The sequence below is a fragment of the Myzus persicae genome, unplaced genomic scaffold (genome assembly GCF_001856785.1).
Source record: "Myzus persicae strain clone G006 unplaced genomic scaffold, MPER_G0061.0, whole genome shotgun sequence".
Taxonomy (NCBI): domain Eukaryota; kingdom Metazoa; phylum Arthropoda; class Insecta; order Hemiptera; family Aphididae; genus Myzus; species Myzus persicae.
In genome coordinates, this window is record NW_019103222.1 from 925,345 (window position 1) to 943,318 (window position 17,974).

The window sequence follows — 17,974 nt, forward strand, 5'->3', positions numbered from 1 at the left end:
TAACAGTTATTGACAACTCATGTATTTATTTCTAGAATAATAATTGACAACCTAAACAATAATAAACACATAATTTCAACTAATGAACAGTCATTTAATTTTGTTTTATTTTATATCAGTATAAGTACAGTAAAACGTACGATACAGCATCGCACGCGAGTGGTCTCGGATTAATAAATGGTTCATTAAAATCGGGTCGCGCTTCTTTTTAAAATACATTAATTGAATAGATAATTAGGTAATTCTTTTAACCCTTGTATATCGTTTGTTTATACATGTTATTATTTGAATTAACGACTAGGTTTCTCTTTCCGAAATAATGCCTCCTCCCCAAATAGATCGTGTCCGAATTGTATGAATGATATTAATTAGTAACCGGTACGTGCGCGAACCTTAACATAATATTGGTACAACATGGACAGACATGGTCGGGAGACAAAATTGTTTTGGTCATCGTTGAACATTTCCAATATACAAGGGTTAAAAAAATAATCATATACTTGCTAGTAATAAGTAAAATTTGAAAGTCAGTGATAAAAATTAACTGTGCTTAAGTAACGTGCGAAAAAATACAAATTAAAGGTAAAAAAAAAAAAAATAATAATAAATTAATTAAATAAAATAAATAAATATCCTACGTAATAATAATAATAATAATATTATCATCATTATCATCAGACAATGGTATGAACTTAAGAATTAGGTACTATATAATATTTAGGTCTAAATTTAAATAATACTATTACCCTGTTAAATAGAAGGATAAGGTAAAAACAAATTAACATGTAACGTTAAGATAATAATAAACTATATACTAAATAATGAGCCATATATATTATAAATAAATATATATATTATATTTGATAGTTTTTTTTATTTCGATAGAGCAGTGATTTAAGATAAATTTCTCGTCATATACTGTTTATTGAGTTTTGTTTGTTTTTTTTTGTTTTTTGTTTTTTTTTTTTTGGTAACTTATATTGGCTCAGCTATAGTAGTAATTTGGAAAAAAAATTGATACATTTTTTTTAAATATTCTCTTTATATATATATTTATATATATATATATTATTCTATAACATTTATGGTACATAGAGTCGTTTTTAATGGATTTCTAATAAATAACTATTATAACATATTTTTTTAATTAAAAAATTGTATTATAATTATTTTTATTTGTAACAGTAATATTATCATTCTCACTAAACGACAAATCCTAAACTTGAATACAACAATATATATAATCCAGAAACAGACGCTTAAACATAAAATTTAACTTTATTACTATAATAATAAATCTTTTAACGAATAATTTAATAAATATAATAACTATCACATTGGAAAAAAATTATGCAGTGATAATAATATAATTAATAATTTTATAATATATATGTGAAAAAAAAATACTGACAAAATGTGAAAGAAATTAATGAGAAATTTTTGCATAATTTCCCCTTTCGTGAAATGCCCAGTTCACCGTACACGCTCTCAAAAAATGTCACCTACAGAGAAACAAATATTATGACCTATTTTATTTATTGCTTAAGATTATTTTAATTTTTAGTTACATTTTGCACATCTTTTTTCAAAACATGCATGTCTAAAACAACGAATATATTGAGCTAGTCGAAGGAACACAAGATCATATAATAATAATCAAATTATGTTTTTTTAGTTTTTCACTTTTTTAATTTACATAATAAATCATATATATTTCAATCTTATTGCGTTTACTCGTTTTTACTTACAATCTATCGAAATATTATAAACGGAAAATTGAGAGGGAATAATATTAATGTTTTTAAATGGGGAAGACATAAATTTTGAGAAAATCAAGAACACATCAGGCTATGTACTTTTCCGGAGCAACAATATACTTCTAACAATATCACAATTTTTCATATATATTTTAATTTTTTTATTAAAAAGCTAAATAGTCATATATAGAACGAAAAATTTAACTTATTTTCATAATTTATCAATTAAATAAGTTATATTTTTAAAAATAGACAATAATGATCTAACATCGACTTTTTTATTATTCATTAATAATTATTATAAAAAAATATAATTATAAATATAATTAATAGAATGTGCTTTCTATGGTGTCAAGATTCGACACCCGAGTAAGTTTATTGTAAATCTAAAAAAAATTAAGTTTTTTTAAAACAAAATAATAAATAAAGTGTGTATACATTTATCAACAATATTATATTATAATATACCGTTACGAAGAATTATCCTTTTTTTTTTTGTATATTTCAAACCTTTTCACAGACGTGCTTTACTTTTTCTTTTATTAACCTACACAATATTTACTTTTACACAGACACATACACACACTCACATATACTTTTACGCACGCGTTATACGCACATTGTATCGTCGTGGTCGGTGTGCTTTCCTTGTAAACTTTTGCACAAAAACGCGCCAGCTCATATTATGTAGGTAATATTACATTATGCATACATGCGATAGGGGTGATATTCGCGCGGTTAGGTTATGGGGGTGGTTGAAGATTTGGCTGGGCGGGGATGGTAGGATGGTTAGTTGGGTAGGGGGTGGGAGGCAAGGGTTGTTGGTTATATGGGCTGACCGGTGAAGGGACGACGTTGAAGAGTCGCCGTTCACTGAACGGTGTCCTCGATGTCCATGGCCATCTTGTTCTTCTTCTTGTTTTTCTTGTGCTCCAAGTTCATTTGGTCGTTGGACGGATTGTCCCACGGCTGACGAGTGCCGTTGCCGAACACCAGGTAAATCGTACAGCACACCATGTACACAACCGCCGACGTTATGAACACCACTCTCCAGGCTGCCTGGGTGGGCTGAAACGATTAACGAGCACAAAAGGAAAATTTAATTCCAGAGTAAAACAATATAGGTACACCTGTATTACTATACAGTGTACTTCACATTTTGTCATAATATTATCGTAACGATATATTGTATTGGTGTTGTTATAATATATGGGTACTATTTGGGCAGGCGTGTTATTGTATGACTAGCAATGACACCGATTGATATTACGATAAAATATATTATCATATTATTACGTAGGTATTATAATATCATATAAACAGTATTAAGGGGCCCGTGCGTTGCGTTTTTGGTTATAACACGACAGTATTGGGTATTGTGTGTATTAAAATGTATAATAATGTGTACATATAATTATTATTACACATTATAGATTATAGGATACCTATTTCATGGTTCGGGTTTGTATTTGGGTGTTATCCGGACGTTTTTAATCCGGATTTAAAGGGTCGTCGTCATTTCGGGTTAAGTTTCTTATTTGCTATGGTAATTCGGGAGAGACCAGATTAACTACAGTCCTAATTTGAATATTGAGTGATATATTTTGTAATATATACAAATACCACGTGTGATAATAATATCTTGAATTAAATTATACATTGATGAATTAAAATTCTTCTCGGGGTCATATTAGAAGCCTAACGATATCGATATCGTTTTCAAAAACCAGAGTGTGAGTGGAAAAGACCACATACTCGTCACGCATAAGTTTGACAACGAAAATATTGTTCGATTTCTCTACAAGACGAATGTTTTGACTACCTATGCATCTTAAAAATAATATTACTAAAACCTAATATGAAAGTTCAGACGATCAAATTCTACAGTTGTAGGTGTTACAAAATGTTTTTATTCAATGCTCACTAGAATTTTCCACATGATCAGTTTCAAGTTGGGAATTGTCAAAAAATGGATAATAAAGAAAAAATGTAGTAGGTTAAACAATTCTAATACGTGCACAAATAATTTAAATAGTAAATTCAAAAATGCGTATAGGGAATATTTACTATGGTAATTATATTTTTAAATTTTAAGTGAGATTGCTAAATTGTGATGTCAATGAATGTATTGTATAATAATATAATACAATATTTATATATGAATATATTCGTTTAAGATGATATTAGTGAACTAATTTTGTTTCCCATCAAAACATAATAAATTTACTGTCCTCAGATCAAATGTATTGTATTTTTAGTTTTAATGTATTAGAATAGATTTATTGACCTATTATCAAAGTTCAAAGCAATGTACTATTATCTAGAGTACATCAAAGGCTTTTATTGGTATTTTAATTTTAAAGCGAGTGATGTGAATCTCATAATTGTAATATTAACTCTAATATAAAAGCAAACAACGCAGAATTTGATCGGCTGAACGTAAATTTGCTAATTATGTTATGCACGGATCTGAGAGATAAAACAAATAAGGCATGACATTTTACTATGAAACATGAGTATTTTAACATGCGCAATTAAAATAAGGTTTAAGTAGGATAGTAGTATAATAATTTTGGAGGGGATTATCAATAATTTAAACAGTACATTTGAGAGGATAACAAAAATAATGATTGATTTGTAAATGATCGATGAAATAAAATCATTCATTTTAACCAATTCAAGGGAATAAAATTTGAAAAGAATAGTCACTGTATACTAAAAACAAATGTGTTTGAAAACAATAAAATTAAATTAAAAAATTATGGTACAGGAAATGAAAACAATAATATTGGCATTAACAAAAACAAAATTAAACATCGAACTTTATTTTTGTACTGGATGTGTTAAGTAATTAAATAACATATGTGTATGTCCAATACAATACAATTAATGACTGTTATGTTCAAATGATTCCAGGCGACATTTAATCGTCAGATATAAAATAATGTACTGTTAGGATAGTAGTAATTGTCGTTTCACAGCTTTGTGTGCTGTCTTCCCCAATCTGTTTTTGTGTCTTATAAAATATGATCTTTATGTCACAAAAACGAAAGAATTGATATTAAAGTAAATAAGAATGAAGAAATGAAGAGCTGGGTAACTGCCATGACAAGTGTTTATTTTTATTTTTTTTTAAAGAAATAAGTCAATGACTTAAAAATAATTTTATATAACCTCAATTTTCTGAACGAGGCATTTTGGAAATCTTTTTATACATACAAATATTATGCTACATAAAACATAAAGCTGTTATTAAACAGCATTATCATTTTTAAAATGTAAAAGATATATACTCTAACTGTATTTTGTATGTAATGAAAAAATATCCAAAGCAAAGTGCTCCTGAATAATATAACAATAGTAAATAATATTATATATTTTGTACAAGGCCTTAATATTTCCATTAGCCCATCATTAAGCTATTGTTAAGATAACTTCATTGTGGTAAACAATTATTATTCTTTAGAATAAAGAAAATATTATTAATTATTATTAATGGGAATAATAACTTACGAAAATATGGATTTTTAATTTTTATCAAATTAATTATTGAAATTTATTAAAATGACTTACATACAACGCTTAATTAATTATGGTATTTAATTTTAAAGTTAGACAGTCCTAAGAAAAATATACTTTTTTAATGTCCATAGAATTATTTAATATATAACACGCGATACGAATTTACTATATTGTATTTAAAAAGTACACTGCATGGCTAAATTATTTTTGTTAAATATTTGGTGAAAAAAAAACCACAATGTAGAAAATTGTATTAAATAAGTATAGTTTTTTTCTTTCATAAATCTTAATATTAAAAATAAATTAAGTCGAGTTTAATTGTATTTTAATGATGTCTGTTAAAATAATCAATAATTATAATTGCTATTTATAGATTAGCAGAATTGTTGGCTACTAACTACCTATTTATGTAGTTTCAACTTAATCTAATACCCAGGTGCTTATGGTTTTTGAAAATTGAAATTTGTATTAGTCATTTTTAAACATACAAATTTATACACATTATATACAGTGTTATTGTATGCATTTACTAAAAGTTCGCAACATAGGTACCATATTATACGCCTTAAGGATATTGTGGATTATACGAAGTGCGACGGTAATCCTTACTATTCAGTATAGCAAAATTTTAATGTATGTACTTTGGTTAAATACACATACGCCTACACATATTACATGTATAATATAATATACAATATACATGTAAGATATTTATTCTTTCTCCGAGAAGACGCTGAGCCCCAACTGAACTAGTTCTAGTCTTAGTTATCTAAGATGCATTTTAGATTAACTTATTATACTAACATAAAATACCATTGGGTATGTGCATTGCATACATTAAATATATTATATCAACTATTTCTTTCAATCCATCATACTGCTGCAAGTTAAAATGTAGTAATCGAACGAGCTCAATGCAAATTTATGATATCCTAGATAAAATACATCATTCATTCCTCACCTAGTTTTAAACATTTTAATATGGGTCGGTTAACATTGTAGTTTTTTTTAAGTATTATTCAACATGCAAACATTGTATGAAGGTTTACACGAAAACGCTGTACAAAACACGTCTTTGTGGAATAGGTACCATTTACGTTAATCATGGTACATTAAAAAAAAAAAAAAAAGAAAAATCCATTTTAAAACATACACACATTTGTAATGAACTGTTCAAAAATTTAATGCAATAAATATTATTAGTATATTGATGAAATAAAATGTTTCCTATATTTATAAACGGTATTTTAAAATGTATTACATAGAAATACAATCACGATATTATGATCATTTATTGTAAGGTTTTATTTTTATTAAAAGTTAATACTATTTGGGGTTCTACTCTCAAGTTTTTATGTAGCTTCTATATTTTATATTGGAATTTTGTCAAAGATGCACCTACTTCAAAAAAGTTGTATCTGGAATTTTCAATTAGTTTTCCAGAGATATGGACAAATACTAGCACACAATACAATTTAGGCCATAATATTTAAGTCAAATTTAATAATGAATATAGAACTTAATAATATTGATTTTTTTCTAGGCGTAATAATAATATGTTAAAATATTTTTAAGGTTTTATAATTTTGAAACTATATTTTTAACCACACAATTAGTCTCACTCTGGCCTGAACATAATACCTATAAATGTTTTTATTTTCAAATATCTACTTGAAGTTTTTAATTTTATGAATCAAAAGTTATTATTGTCTATATTTTTTATCTCTATTACTATTTATTAGATATATCTATATTATTTTTAGCATTTTAATACAATATTAACTAAAAATCATATTTTAAGTTTTTTTCCAATACAATATTATTGAATAACGGAACTTATAGATAAATATTTATACCTGAAATATCTAAAACCTTAAATATATTATTTATTTTATTTCATCAATGTTTAATCATATTATTATATATATATCATTAAACTAATGCAATAATTTACGATTGCTTTAAAATGCCAAGGTTCTTTGTGTACCTAACATAGTCCAGCCAGTATAATTCATTGCAAAAGAAAAATATAATTGATCATTGCAATGTAGGTAGGCATAATATATTAATGTTATATGACTTAAATTACAATTTTGCAATGAAATATAAAAAAATAAACGTTATGATATGCTAAGAAAAAAATCAACAAGAATTAGCTACTATAAGAAGGTTTTAGATTATACAAAGTAGATTTTTGTATATTTTTTGTATTTCTCTCTTGAATATTAATTTTTGTTAAAAACAAAAAGACCTTTTTAATTAAAACGTTGTTTTCTCGCTGAAACTATACAGTAATTAGTTGAAAAATATATTTTCCTCCGTGTGGGTAGGTGCGTATACCCCAGGCCACCAAACGCCATAATTATTTTTTAAGCTTTTGTGTTCGGTCATTGGGTAAAGCCACAAAGACAAAGAAGGAAAAAACAAAACAAACGAATGAATCGATGGCTCAAAAACCCAACTGAAAAGAAAAATAGAGATTCTCCGGCCTCAGAGTTGATGGATTTTGGGGCTTAAGATTCTCGATATATCATTATAGGAACTCAAGCGGTAGAAATCGAGGTGATCTGAAGGGACAATATAAGACTTATAATTAAGAATGTGAAATCGTGGAAAAATATCAATTTTTTTCTTTCCCTATTCTATTGGTATCGTTGCTTTCGAGATCGATATATCAAATAATTTAAACTTTAAACTTCTTCCTTGCATTTAATAAGTAATATAAGCGCAAATGCAATAAATAAAAAAATATTGATTGTAAAATCAATACATTTATCGCTCCGCTCAGAATCTAAAAGTAAATAATAGAAGAAAAATATAAATTAATGTTTGATTGTGCCCGTCTACAGACCTAACCTACAAATGGAACATAATTTTTTTATTTTTTTTTTTATTCAGTTTTTACCATTTTTTCCCCTAAAAGGTTTTACGGCGCATTACATTCGCAACCATAATAGAAGACGTTATAACGCCGTAATCGTTACACACAATACAATTTTCCACTTACCCTTTTGTCAATAACGTAGCCGGCGACGATTGGGGCCAGCAGACCGGCCAAGTTGGCCAGACAATTGGTCAGGCTCATCAGTATTCCGGCGAACCGCGGCGATATGTCCAGATGGTTGACTTTGAATCCCGAGTAAATAGCGCCATTGAGACCCACCCCCACGGTGAGTATGGCCACAGTCAGGTACGGGTCACAGCCCGTGTAAGACGCGGCGATCAGCGCTATCGCTGGACCAAATTGACCTGTAAACAGAGGACGGAACAGTAAAAATTAACAAATAGTTCGACCCAATCATTATTATCTCAACTATCGCCGTCCTTCCGGGGCTGGTTTCAAGACGACCCACTCGTCTCGAGTTACGATAGACGTCACATATCATATAGGCGAGCACGCCATAATAATAATAATAATAATAATAATAATAATAATATCAATAATAATAATAATAATAATAATAATAATAATTACGTACATCGGATCGGTGAAGGCATGTAACAAGGGGACCAGAATAAGGGTTGGCTGTCGATCGCCTAGGACAGCGTTTTTGTAGGGGAAATTTAAATTTTTGAGTTTACTAAAAATAGGGGTGAAAGTGAAGCGACGTATAGTTTGCCTAAGTGTGTACAAACACTCAAGTCGGGCTTGGTGCTGCTGCTGCCGATGATGATGATAATAATAATAATGATAATAACCATTGGCGTCGTATATAATACGCATATATAGTATACACATTGCAGATTCGGCGCCATCGACGGAAACCCCTTACACAGTACAATATAATATATTATGCTATATAATATTATCTGTTATACAAGCACTCCACAGTGTATATATACCCGTCGTCGAACAATGTGTTTATTCTGTTAAGCAGCAGCAGCAGCAGCAGCAGCAGCAGAAGCAGTAGCAGATGCCTCGTCGTCGAATTTCTCTCCGTAATCGGAAATCATTAAAGCGACCTCCGATCGGAAATTAGCTTTTCGAACGTGTCGCTAACGATATTATAACCTCGGCGGCGACTGCTGCAGTATAATATACGATATAATATAACTCACTATTTTTTTTTAAACTCATCGCTGTGTCATCGTCAACGGCATAATATTGGCCATTTAAAATGACACCACGATTTTCAAAATGTACATAACGTATCTTACATAAAATGTTTTATGCACATGGCAGGAAACAAAACTATTAAAAACTATCGAATTTCCCGTGAAAATATTTATTGGTTTTTGTTTTTACTCTACAGTAAATAGTATCCATTTGAGAATTTGTTGACACTCGTATAGAAATATTCACCTTATTAGTATTCAGTATCATCTGAAAATAATTTTAAGATTGATGTCTTTTTCACATTGCATTTGGAATGTCGTCGTCTGACCAGGGTTTTTGGGTGGTACGTAGTATATTATTATCGGGGTGATTTACTAAAATGATAATTTTATCATTTGTTGACATTTTGGTAAGTACAACTAAGATATCACGTTTCCATATAGTTTGTGTAGTGGATAATTTATACCGTTTAATTAGTAAAGAGTGTTCTCTATTTCAAACAAGAACCATAATATTGTTTTCTGTAAATTGTTAATCAGATACTTTTCATGTAAATTTTGAAGCATCTAAATCAAAATTCGAACAGTCTCTAAATTATTAAACCATTGTGATAATGATAATACAGTTCTTATCAATCCTTATAAAATATAAAAAATATGTAACATTTAGTCCAGTTCTTATTATACTTCGATACTCGGACAATTTTTACAAATTATACAATATTTGATTAAATTAATATTGAATACTAAAATTTTCAAATCATCATAACCCACTCAATCTTCTCAATCTATTATCACAAATTATTATAAACAGTACCGTAAATGTAATAACTAGGAAACTATGGTTTCAAATTTCGATTGGGATGCGTCAATGTTTTCAGAATAACCATCTGGATAACAATTTACAATAAAAACTATGGTTTTGATTGAAAAAAAATTGTATACCACCACAGAGGACTATCTTAAAAATTGAATAACATTCTAAATATTTAAAAATATAGTGGTTGAGTACACTTAGAATCATAAAAATCATAATATTATAAAATCAATATAAAGGAAAATGGTAAAGTGGTAAGCATGTTTGGTGGGACACTCTGTATGAAGTTCAGGATGCGGCTTTTTACTATGCAATATATTATTTATTTATAGTATAAGTCTTAATTTAAAATCTTGTATAGGTAATTATGAGTAATTGTGTACTCTTTACAAGTTATTATATTTTTCTCATATGCCAGTGTAAATATATATATATATAAATATATGTTTTTGTTTTTGATACAATGGTTTTTTTAGAATAATTAATAATAATAATAATAATAATAATAATTAAAAAATGTCTAAATGTTCAACTATTTTGTATTTAGTTAAAAAGAAAAAACTAGGAAAATAAATAAGATGGTTTTTTTAAAGCGACAAAAATAAAAATTTGGACGTTGCTAAAAGATTTATTATTTGAAAATCAGGCGCGACAAGCTATTAAGAATTTAATTACTTTTTGAAACGATGGGTTGATTTGATTTATTTAAGTTTTGAAAATCATCAGTCCATTTTTTTTTAATAAGCTTCTATTCGTTTATACACAAACTTTGATTTATTCATTGTCAGCAAATGAGCCCCACTCAGAACCTTTCATCGAATGCTACAAACCATCAAACAAAATCAAGTTAACCGGCCTAACCGAAATGTTTAAAAGATGAGATGATTTCATTAAAAAATATTATTATGGGTAAGTAAGTGAAATAATTAGGTATATTTCCTATGTAAGGATGCGTGCGATAGTAAACAAATATATTTTTGAATTCATCTATTAAAAATGACATGAACATTTTCATAAAATGCTGTAAATGTTAGTGTAATCTGTAGATAGTATTTATTATGTCTAATAATAATAATGTCTCATAACAGACATTTATTCTAATAAAATCATACTTGGTACCTAAAAATGTTGTATTGGATATGTTTTCTGGATATATTTAACTAGTCTTAAATTAATTAAAATTAAAATGATGAATTAATATTGTCTTTATATTATAATCTTAAAAAAAAAACAGTTAAAGCATATTTATGGGCTTGAATTTATTATCGGATAAAATATAACATTATAATACACGCGGTCAACTTTAACTGAGAATACCAAAAATGTAGGGCACTTATATACCAATACCGTCTTAAATAATTCACTTAATATTTGTGTTGACTGTTGACGGTTATTTTGTTTGTTTTATCAAAAGAAAAAAAAGGAAATTAAAATATATTTTTTTATTTATGATGGTTTGTAAATATTTCCAGTTCGCCGGTCGTGGCAGGGTTAATTATTACAAGTGTGATAATCATTTATCGTGTTTGGAAGAAAGAAAACAGAGAGAATAATAGAGAATATTTGGTCTAAAGACAAACAAATAAAAGTAATACCCTCAAATAAACAACTATTAATTAATCTTATGTCTCGACAGCAGTCTTGTGTTTGGATATTGTGCATTAATTAAACTGAAATACTGAATAAATTGATAACGTGTTATATTATGTGCATCATATTATTATGTATTATATAATATGTGTAATATAGTAACATGCAATGCAAAATATAATATTTCATACTCTGCAGTTTTCTTATAACAAAAAAGGAATCATAAAAAATGGAAATAAATATAATAACTTCATTTTTGGAGACATTACACACGAAAAATGCAATGCAGCGACTTATGCTTAACTGAACAATTTAAATTGGAAGTGCTAAGATGAATCATTGTGTAATGTGTATGGTACATGACAAATTGGTTGCCATATCATGTCGTTATTATTACATAATATAATATTATTCGATTAAAATTTAGTTAAATATATTTAAATTGAAATTAAATCACTAAGCTTTTAAAAGGAATTGATACTTAAATTAGTTAAAAATAAATATTGTTATGTGTGTTAAATTTGCTATAAGAATATCACACATAATATTATTATGATAAATGATGTCTATTAAAAAAATGTCCGTAAATATTATATGTGCGTTGTCTTACACAACAAATATAACAATATATGATCAAAATGAACGTATTTCAAGAGATTTTCATAAAAACGGAGTATAAAATCATATACGTTAAAGTCATTAAAATATTTACTATAGATAAATTAATAAGTCTCAGTTACCAGCAAGCACAATAGTAGACCCGGATTAAATTATAAACTTGAACTCTGTAGACAATTTGAATGCTCTTCAAACTTTAAGACTTCGAGATTATAAATCTCTATTATACGGTTATATATTTCTTCTATTATACTTTCTATCTCTAGAAGTAATAAGAGAAAAAAATGATTGAAATGACGTTATCGTCGAGAGAACTTCCTACCACGTGTTTTATTCAATAAAAAAAATTGATACATCAATGATTATTTATTGAGTATTACCACAAATAAATATGATGTTTTATGATCATTTTTGTTTTTTTAATTACATTCAATGCTATAGTTAGGAACAAAAGGACTTTTCAAATAACTGCTCAAAATAGTTAGTATTACGAGTGCATATTTTTTTAGAAAATGATCTAACTTTCGTAATATACATTTTAATGTATAATATTATGCAGACTGTCAAAATATCCTTTGTATTTATGTTTTCTCATTGTTTATTTTCCATACTGTACTATTGAAACATTATCTATATATATATATATGCATATATAGGTTATATATCTATGATGACAACTCAACATTGTAAAAGTATATATATTCCTAAACGCCATCTATTTAATGTGAAGTGATTTCTTTTTTTTTTGGTTTGCTCCATTAGTGATTTCCCTTGGGCTGCACTATTATAATCAACATTTTAAGATTACAGTTAAGACTACCCACAACTGCAGTTAGATACTCCTTTGTCGTCACTGCAAGACTAGCATTGGACAAGAATCATGTAGAATAATTTTGTGCATGGTAAGGGTAATTACATAGGTAGGAATTTGCTTTCAACTAGTAACATTTTTTTTTTCGAAATCTGAGCTAAATATATTGTTCTGTAAACAAATCGCGTACGCTTTAAACGTAATCATAAATGTTTAAAAAATTACAATTAGGTATTAACTATTAAATTTATTTTTATCGTTTCTGTATGGATTCCTTTTACCTGATGTTTTTAGTGACCGACATTCGTTTTCTACCAAGTGACATGAAGCCACTATAAATCATTGTGATACTGTACATTTTATCCTCAAAAACTACAACGCTCAAGACCACATTCCACACAATAATTTGACCCCTCAGTGATTTGATATTATTTTTTTTTTTTTAATAAATTAGTCAGCTACGAAATAGTAACTTTAAATCCTATTTATTTTCGTGGAACAATAAATCTCCGGTCAGCTTATGGGTAAGTAAGCAAGAACCTAAGTAGTTATTTTTCCAAGCGAATTTGCCCACCATTGCGTTGTAAAGCGAATTAAATTTAGACCGTCAAACAATTGACAAAATAGTAATTATAATATCTGTTGTTTTGTACGTTGAACGTTTTAAATAACGATTCGGGCGTGGGTTGGGTATATAAAGGCGTGTCTGCGAATGGAAAAATGACATTCATAGACGCGTCGTTAGATAACTACAATATGTCACGGAAAGGCGATAATGATACCTTAAATGCATGACTATTTTTTTCACGAAACCATATATTTGCATTTGCCTACTTGAATATGGTATGCACGTACTCATATATAGCCGCAAGTCGAAATAATATCTCAAAATAATGTACTTTCTTTATATAGGTCCTATGTCTACAGTACGAAAGTACACGCACGTTCTAGTATAATAAGGTAATAGAAATAGTAATAAGGTATAAATATTATATATATATATGGTATACAGAGTGATCGTTAAACACGCGTTGATTTTGATTCATCAAAATTTCTGAAAATAGCATATTCAGCTTAACAATGTAGGTACAGTTATAACGGTTGCGGTGTACTAACTAGAAAATTTGAAGAAAAAAAAAGTTAATATCGTCACTGCAGGACACTCACTATAGATGTTATTTGTAAAATTGTAAATATTTGAAAATTTGATAAAAAGTATACACCTATATCTTATATAATATCTAACAATTGAAAAAAAGCAATATTTGAATAAACTTGTTACGAAAACATTTGGGTGAGCCGTGAGCTTGCTTGATGAACCATCCTGTATGCGGACGGAAACACGAATAACAATTTTTACTCGATTTCCGATCATTGAAATAAAATATCGGTTACCCGAGTATAATAATATATTATACGCTGAATTTGTATGAAATTTATTATAAATTTATGCTTACAGGGAAAAGACAAATGTACGGACAATTTTATCATACAATGTTAAATTACTAACGATTGTCGATTAGTCATCAATATTTTAGAATTTCTTACTCGGAAACCATGTTTTGCCTGGACTTGTGAATTTTTTATGAACCTAGTAAATAAATTAAACTCAATGAAGACGGTAGACCAACATTTCTCGTTTTTTCTGCAGCTGCAATATTATATTTTCCCTTCCAAACTTTTTCCATGCGCTTAAATGTTGCAGAATGCTTCACACGCGTGCATTATAATTTGACGAGCTCTAAGACTTCAAAGACTTTAAAAGGCTTGTTCTTTACCGAGCCTCCTCGATACGGTCCACACTTTACAAACATATTACAACCTTGGCGGAATACTCTTTCCGAGGGTTTACCGCCTTATTAGTTTATTTATTTAGTATAAAATCGCGCCGAAGGTCATAAAAAGCAATTCGCCGCGAAAACCCGGTCAATTAAATTAGTCACTACGTATATATAGTATACGCATTATAATGTGTACCTAACCCATTGCACGTTACCCGGTGGAGATCGAAAGGTCAATATATTCAAACATTCCGCCCGCTATCTGCAAGCCGCGCCATTTCGACGTCGCATTTTAATATCACTAGTCAGATACCCCTATATCGTTATTATAACCATGAACATATAATAATATTCAAAGTCACGTAATGTCATTACGCTTCATTGGCCGAACGAGACAAAAAAAATATAGTGGTAGGTAAATATTACATAGTGTGATCCTTACCGATAGTGTTGACGATTTTGCGCGTGACAGTGTGCGTGAACCTCTCGGAGGAGATCATCATATCGGCTATATGGCTGGCCACCATCGAGAACACCCACATGGCGAGGTACGGCAGTGATGAGTACGTTCCGTTCTGAAAAAAACAACAAACGGATGGTATGGTTTATCGATAACCGTAGTGGTAGCTTACAAGTATAATAGGTAAATCAATAAAAACAACGATAATGAAATAAATTACCCTCCCACAGGCATGTAATATATAGCTATAGTGTCCCATAATATGTACATAGCATTGTACAGTGGAGTACCTATGTTTACATAATATATACGTTTGGCAATCTCATATTATAAAATAGTATTTTACTGTTGTATATACTTACAGCTTTTATATTGAAGTGCAACACTTGTTTCATGAAAGTCGGCAGCTCGGTCATGAGCGTTTCGTATCCGTAATTTTGACCCATGTGAGCGACCAATATGGCCCAGAACGGAGCCGACTTTAATATACTTCTCCACGGCACGGGGGGAGACTAGAAAATAAAAACAACGAGTTCAGAGAAAGGAGATTGCGTTTCTGAAAGTTGCGCCGAACAATAACATATTATTATTATTATTATTATTATTATATGCATGCTATCGTGCTGTAGAGTTCGTAGCCCGCGTAAGGATCGGCCAAAAACCCATCGCCCGAGACGTCCCATCCCGATTGCATATTATTATTTACGAAATACAAATAATAATACCGCACACTTGCGCTTGACTATTATTGCGAGTGCGTTACTGCCAAGCAAGAACTATTTTGTTTTTATGTTTTTAAATTATAGGTAAAACAAACAATTCGTTTTTCAGACATATTTCATAATAACATAATAATATACCGAGTAGTAGGTATCTTAATCCATGTATCTTATAATATCAACTCGGGTCAACCATGTATGTATTTTTTTTTTTGCATTGGGTACCTACGTATTTAATGACAAACAAATACATTGAGTTGGTATGTAATACAAAATTTTAATAATATGCAAAATTAAAAAATATTCTTGAATTTGTGTAATCATAAACGTTTATACGAACAGTTCCAGATTAAGTTGCATAATATGTATAGTTTTACGAAACAAAATATACATATTCCCGAGGTATATTGTATTTATTTGAGGAATAAATTATAGAGTTTTATTTGGTTTTCCTTTTAGGGTACACTCTTTATATGGGTATTTTATATAGGTATAATATGTACCAATTAATAGTTTAATTAACATTGTACATAACTTTGAATAACAAATTTCTGTATAAATAAACAAAGTCTCAAAGAAATATTTTATGTAAAAAAAATTATGCATAATAATTACATAAAAGCAAAAAATAAATAACAAATTGTATTAAATGCAAATAAAATGTTAATTATACAGTCATCATGAGAAATGTTGAGATAATAAATACGCTGAAATGTAAATAGTTTATAATTTTTCTTTAACGATGAAGCCTATAAGTTTTTACATTAATATTTCACTTTATCAAAAGTTATTACTGAAGTTATTTTTTTTTTCAATTTTAGCAAAAATATTTATAGTTACATAACTTTCTCTTTCAATGAACATATTATTAAAATCTGCAAAAACAAATATTAAGTAATTTAAACAACCATCATTTAAAAAAAAAAATTTCTTTAAAATAATACTATTCACAAGGTATTTGTGCTTTTCAAGAATCTTCGTATAGCTCGTGAGGACCTACATATTTTTTTTTGTAAAACATTATTTATATAAATCGTTACGAAAAACATCTTCAAGCCACTCGTAATGTGAAAGATTAAACAATTAAAATAAACGGAAAAATAACGATAGCTTAAAAGTTTTATTTCAATCCATAAATTATAACCAAGCATTAAATAAATACCAAAAACAATTATTGTGAGAAAACAATTGAATAAACAATCAGTGAAAATTCAAAACAAGGTGACTGGCTGAATCGTGTAACAAATTGTATCAGATTAAAATATATTTTATTCATGAAATCCGTTTTTAGATTCGCTAGTCGAGACACCACAATGTAGGAGATACGGTGAATTTGGGAAATTAAATTACAAGCAAAGATAAAAAATTAACAATATGATAAAACCGCATAGAAGCTAAAAACGAAAGAAAAAATCATAACCCAAGAACAACATAAACAATATCGTTATTCAGGACGCTGATAAATTTAACCCTCTGCCGCCCGCGCCCAAGTTGATACCCAGAGCATAAATAAATAATGAACGGAGGTGTTTCTCTTACCGTTGGATCTGTCAGAGTGTTTGTATAATATATATACAGAGAGTTACGGTGAAGAGAAACGCTCAGAAAGGAAATTTCATACTTAAACGTGATATCAAAAGTAATTTTTTGTTGATGAAAGGGTTTATCATATTTTAAAAATGTGTAACGTTAAGCGAATAAATAATAATAAAAAGGAGACACTTGTGAATTAGATACTTAAAGTGTAGTAAGACAATATTTTTCAAATTTAGTCAGGTGAGGTTTTTACACTTTGTTTGTACATAAATTACTGTAGAAAACTATAATGGATGAAATAAATAGA

The 17,974-nt window shown here is 28.6% G+C and overlaps 1 protein-coding gene across 3 annotated transcripts in view; it reads right to left on the minus strand.

Moving 5' to 3' along the window:
* LOC111034020 (putative inorganic phosphate cotransporter) overlaps window positions 1-17,974 on the minus strand; it is an 83,757-nt gene continuing 65,783 nt past the window's right edge. For 2 of the 3 annotated variants that reach the window (XM_022315037.1, XM_022315035.1), the window contains exons 6-9: window positions 15,775-15,924; window positions 15,395-15,527; window positions 8,287-8,528; window positions 1-2,825 (exon numbers count right to left, since the gene is read on the minus strand). In XM_022315037.1, the coding sequence (XP_022170729.1) occupies window positions 2,628-2,825; window positions 8,287-8,528; window positions 15,395-15,527; window positions 15,775-15,924 (723 nt within the window). In that variant the 3' untranslated portion in view covers window positions 1-2,627. The remainder of the gene's footprint in view (window positions 2,826-8,286; window positions 8,529-15,394; window positions 15,528-15,774; window positions 15,925-17,974) is intronic. The other variant, XM_022315036.1, reaches the window with a different exon arrangement.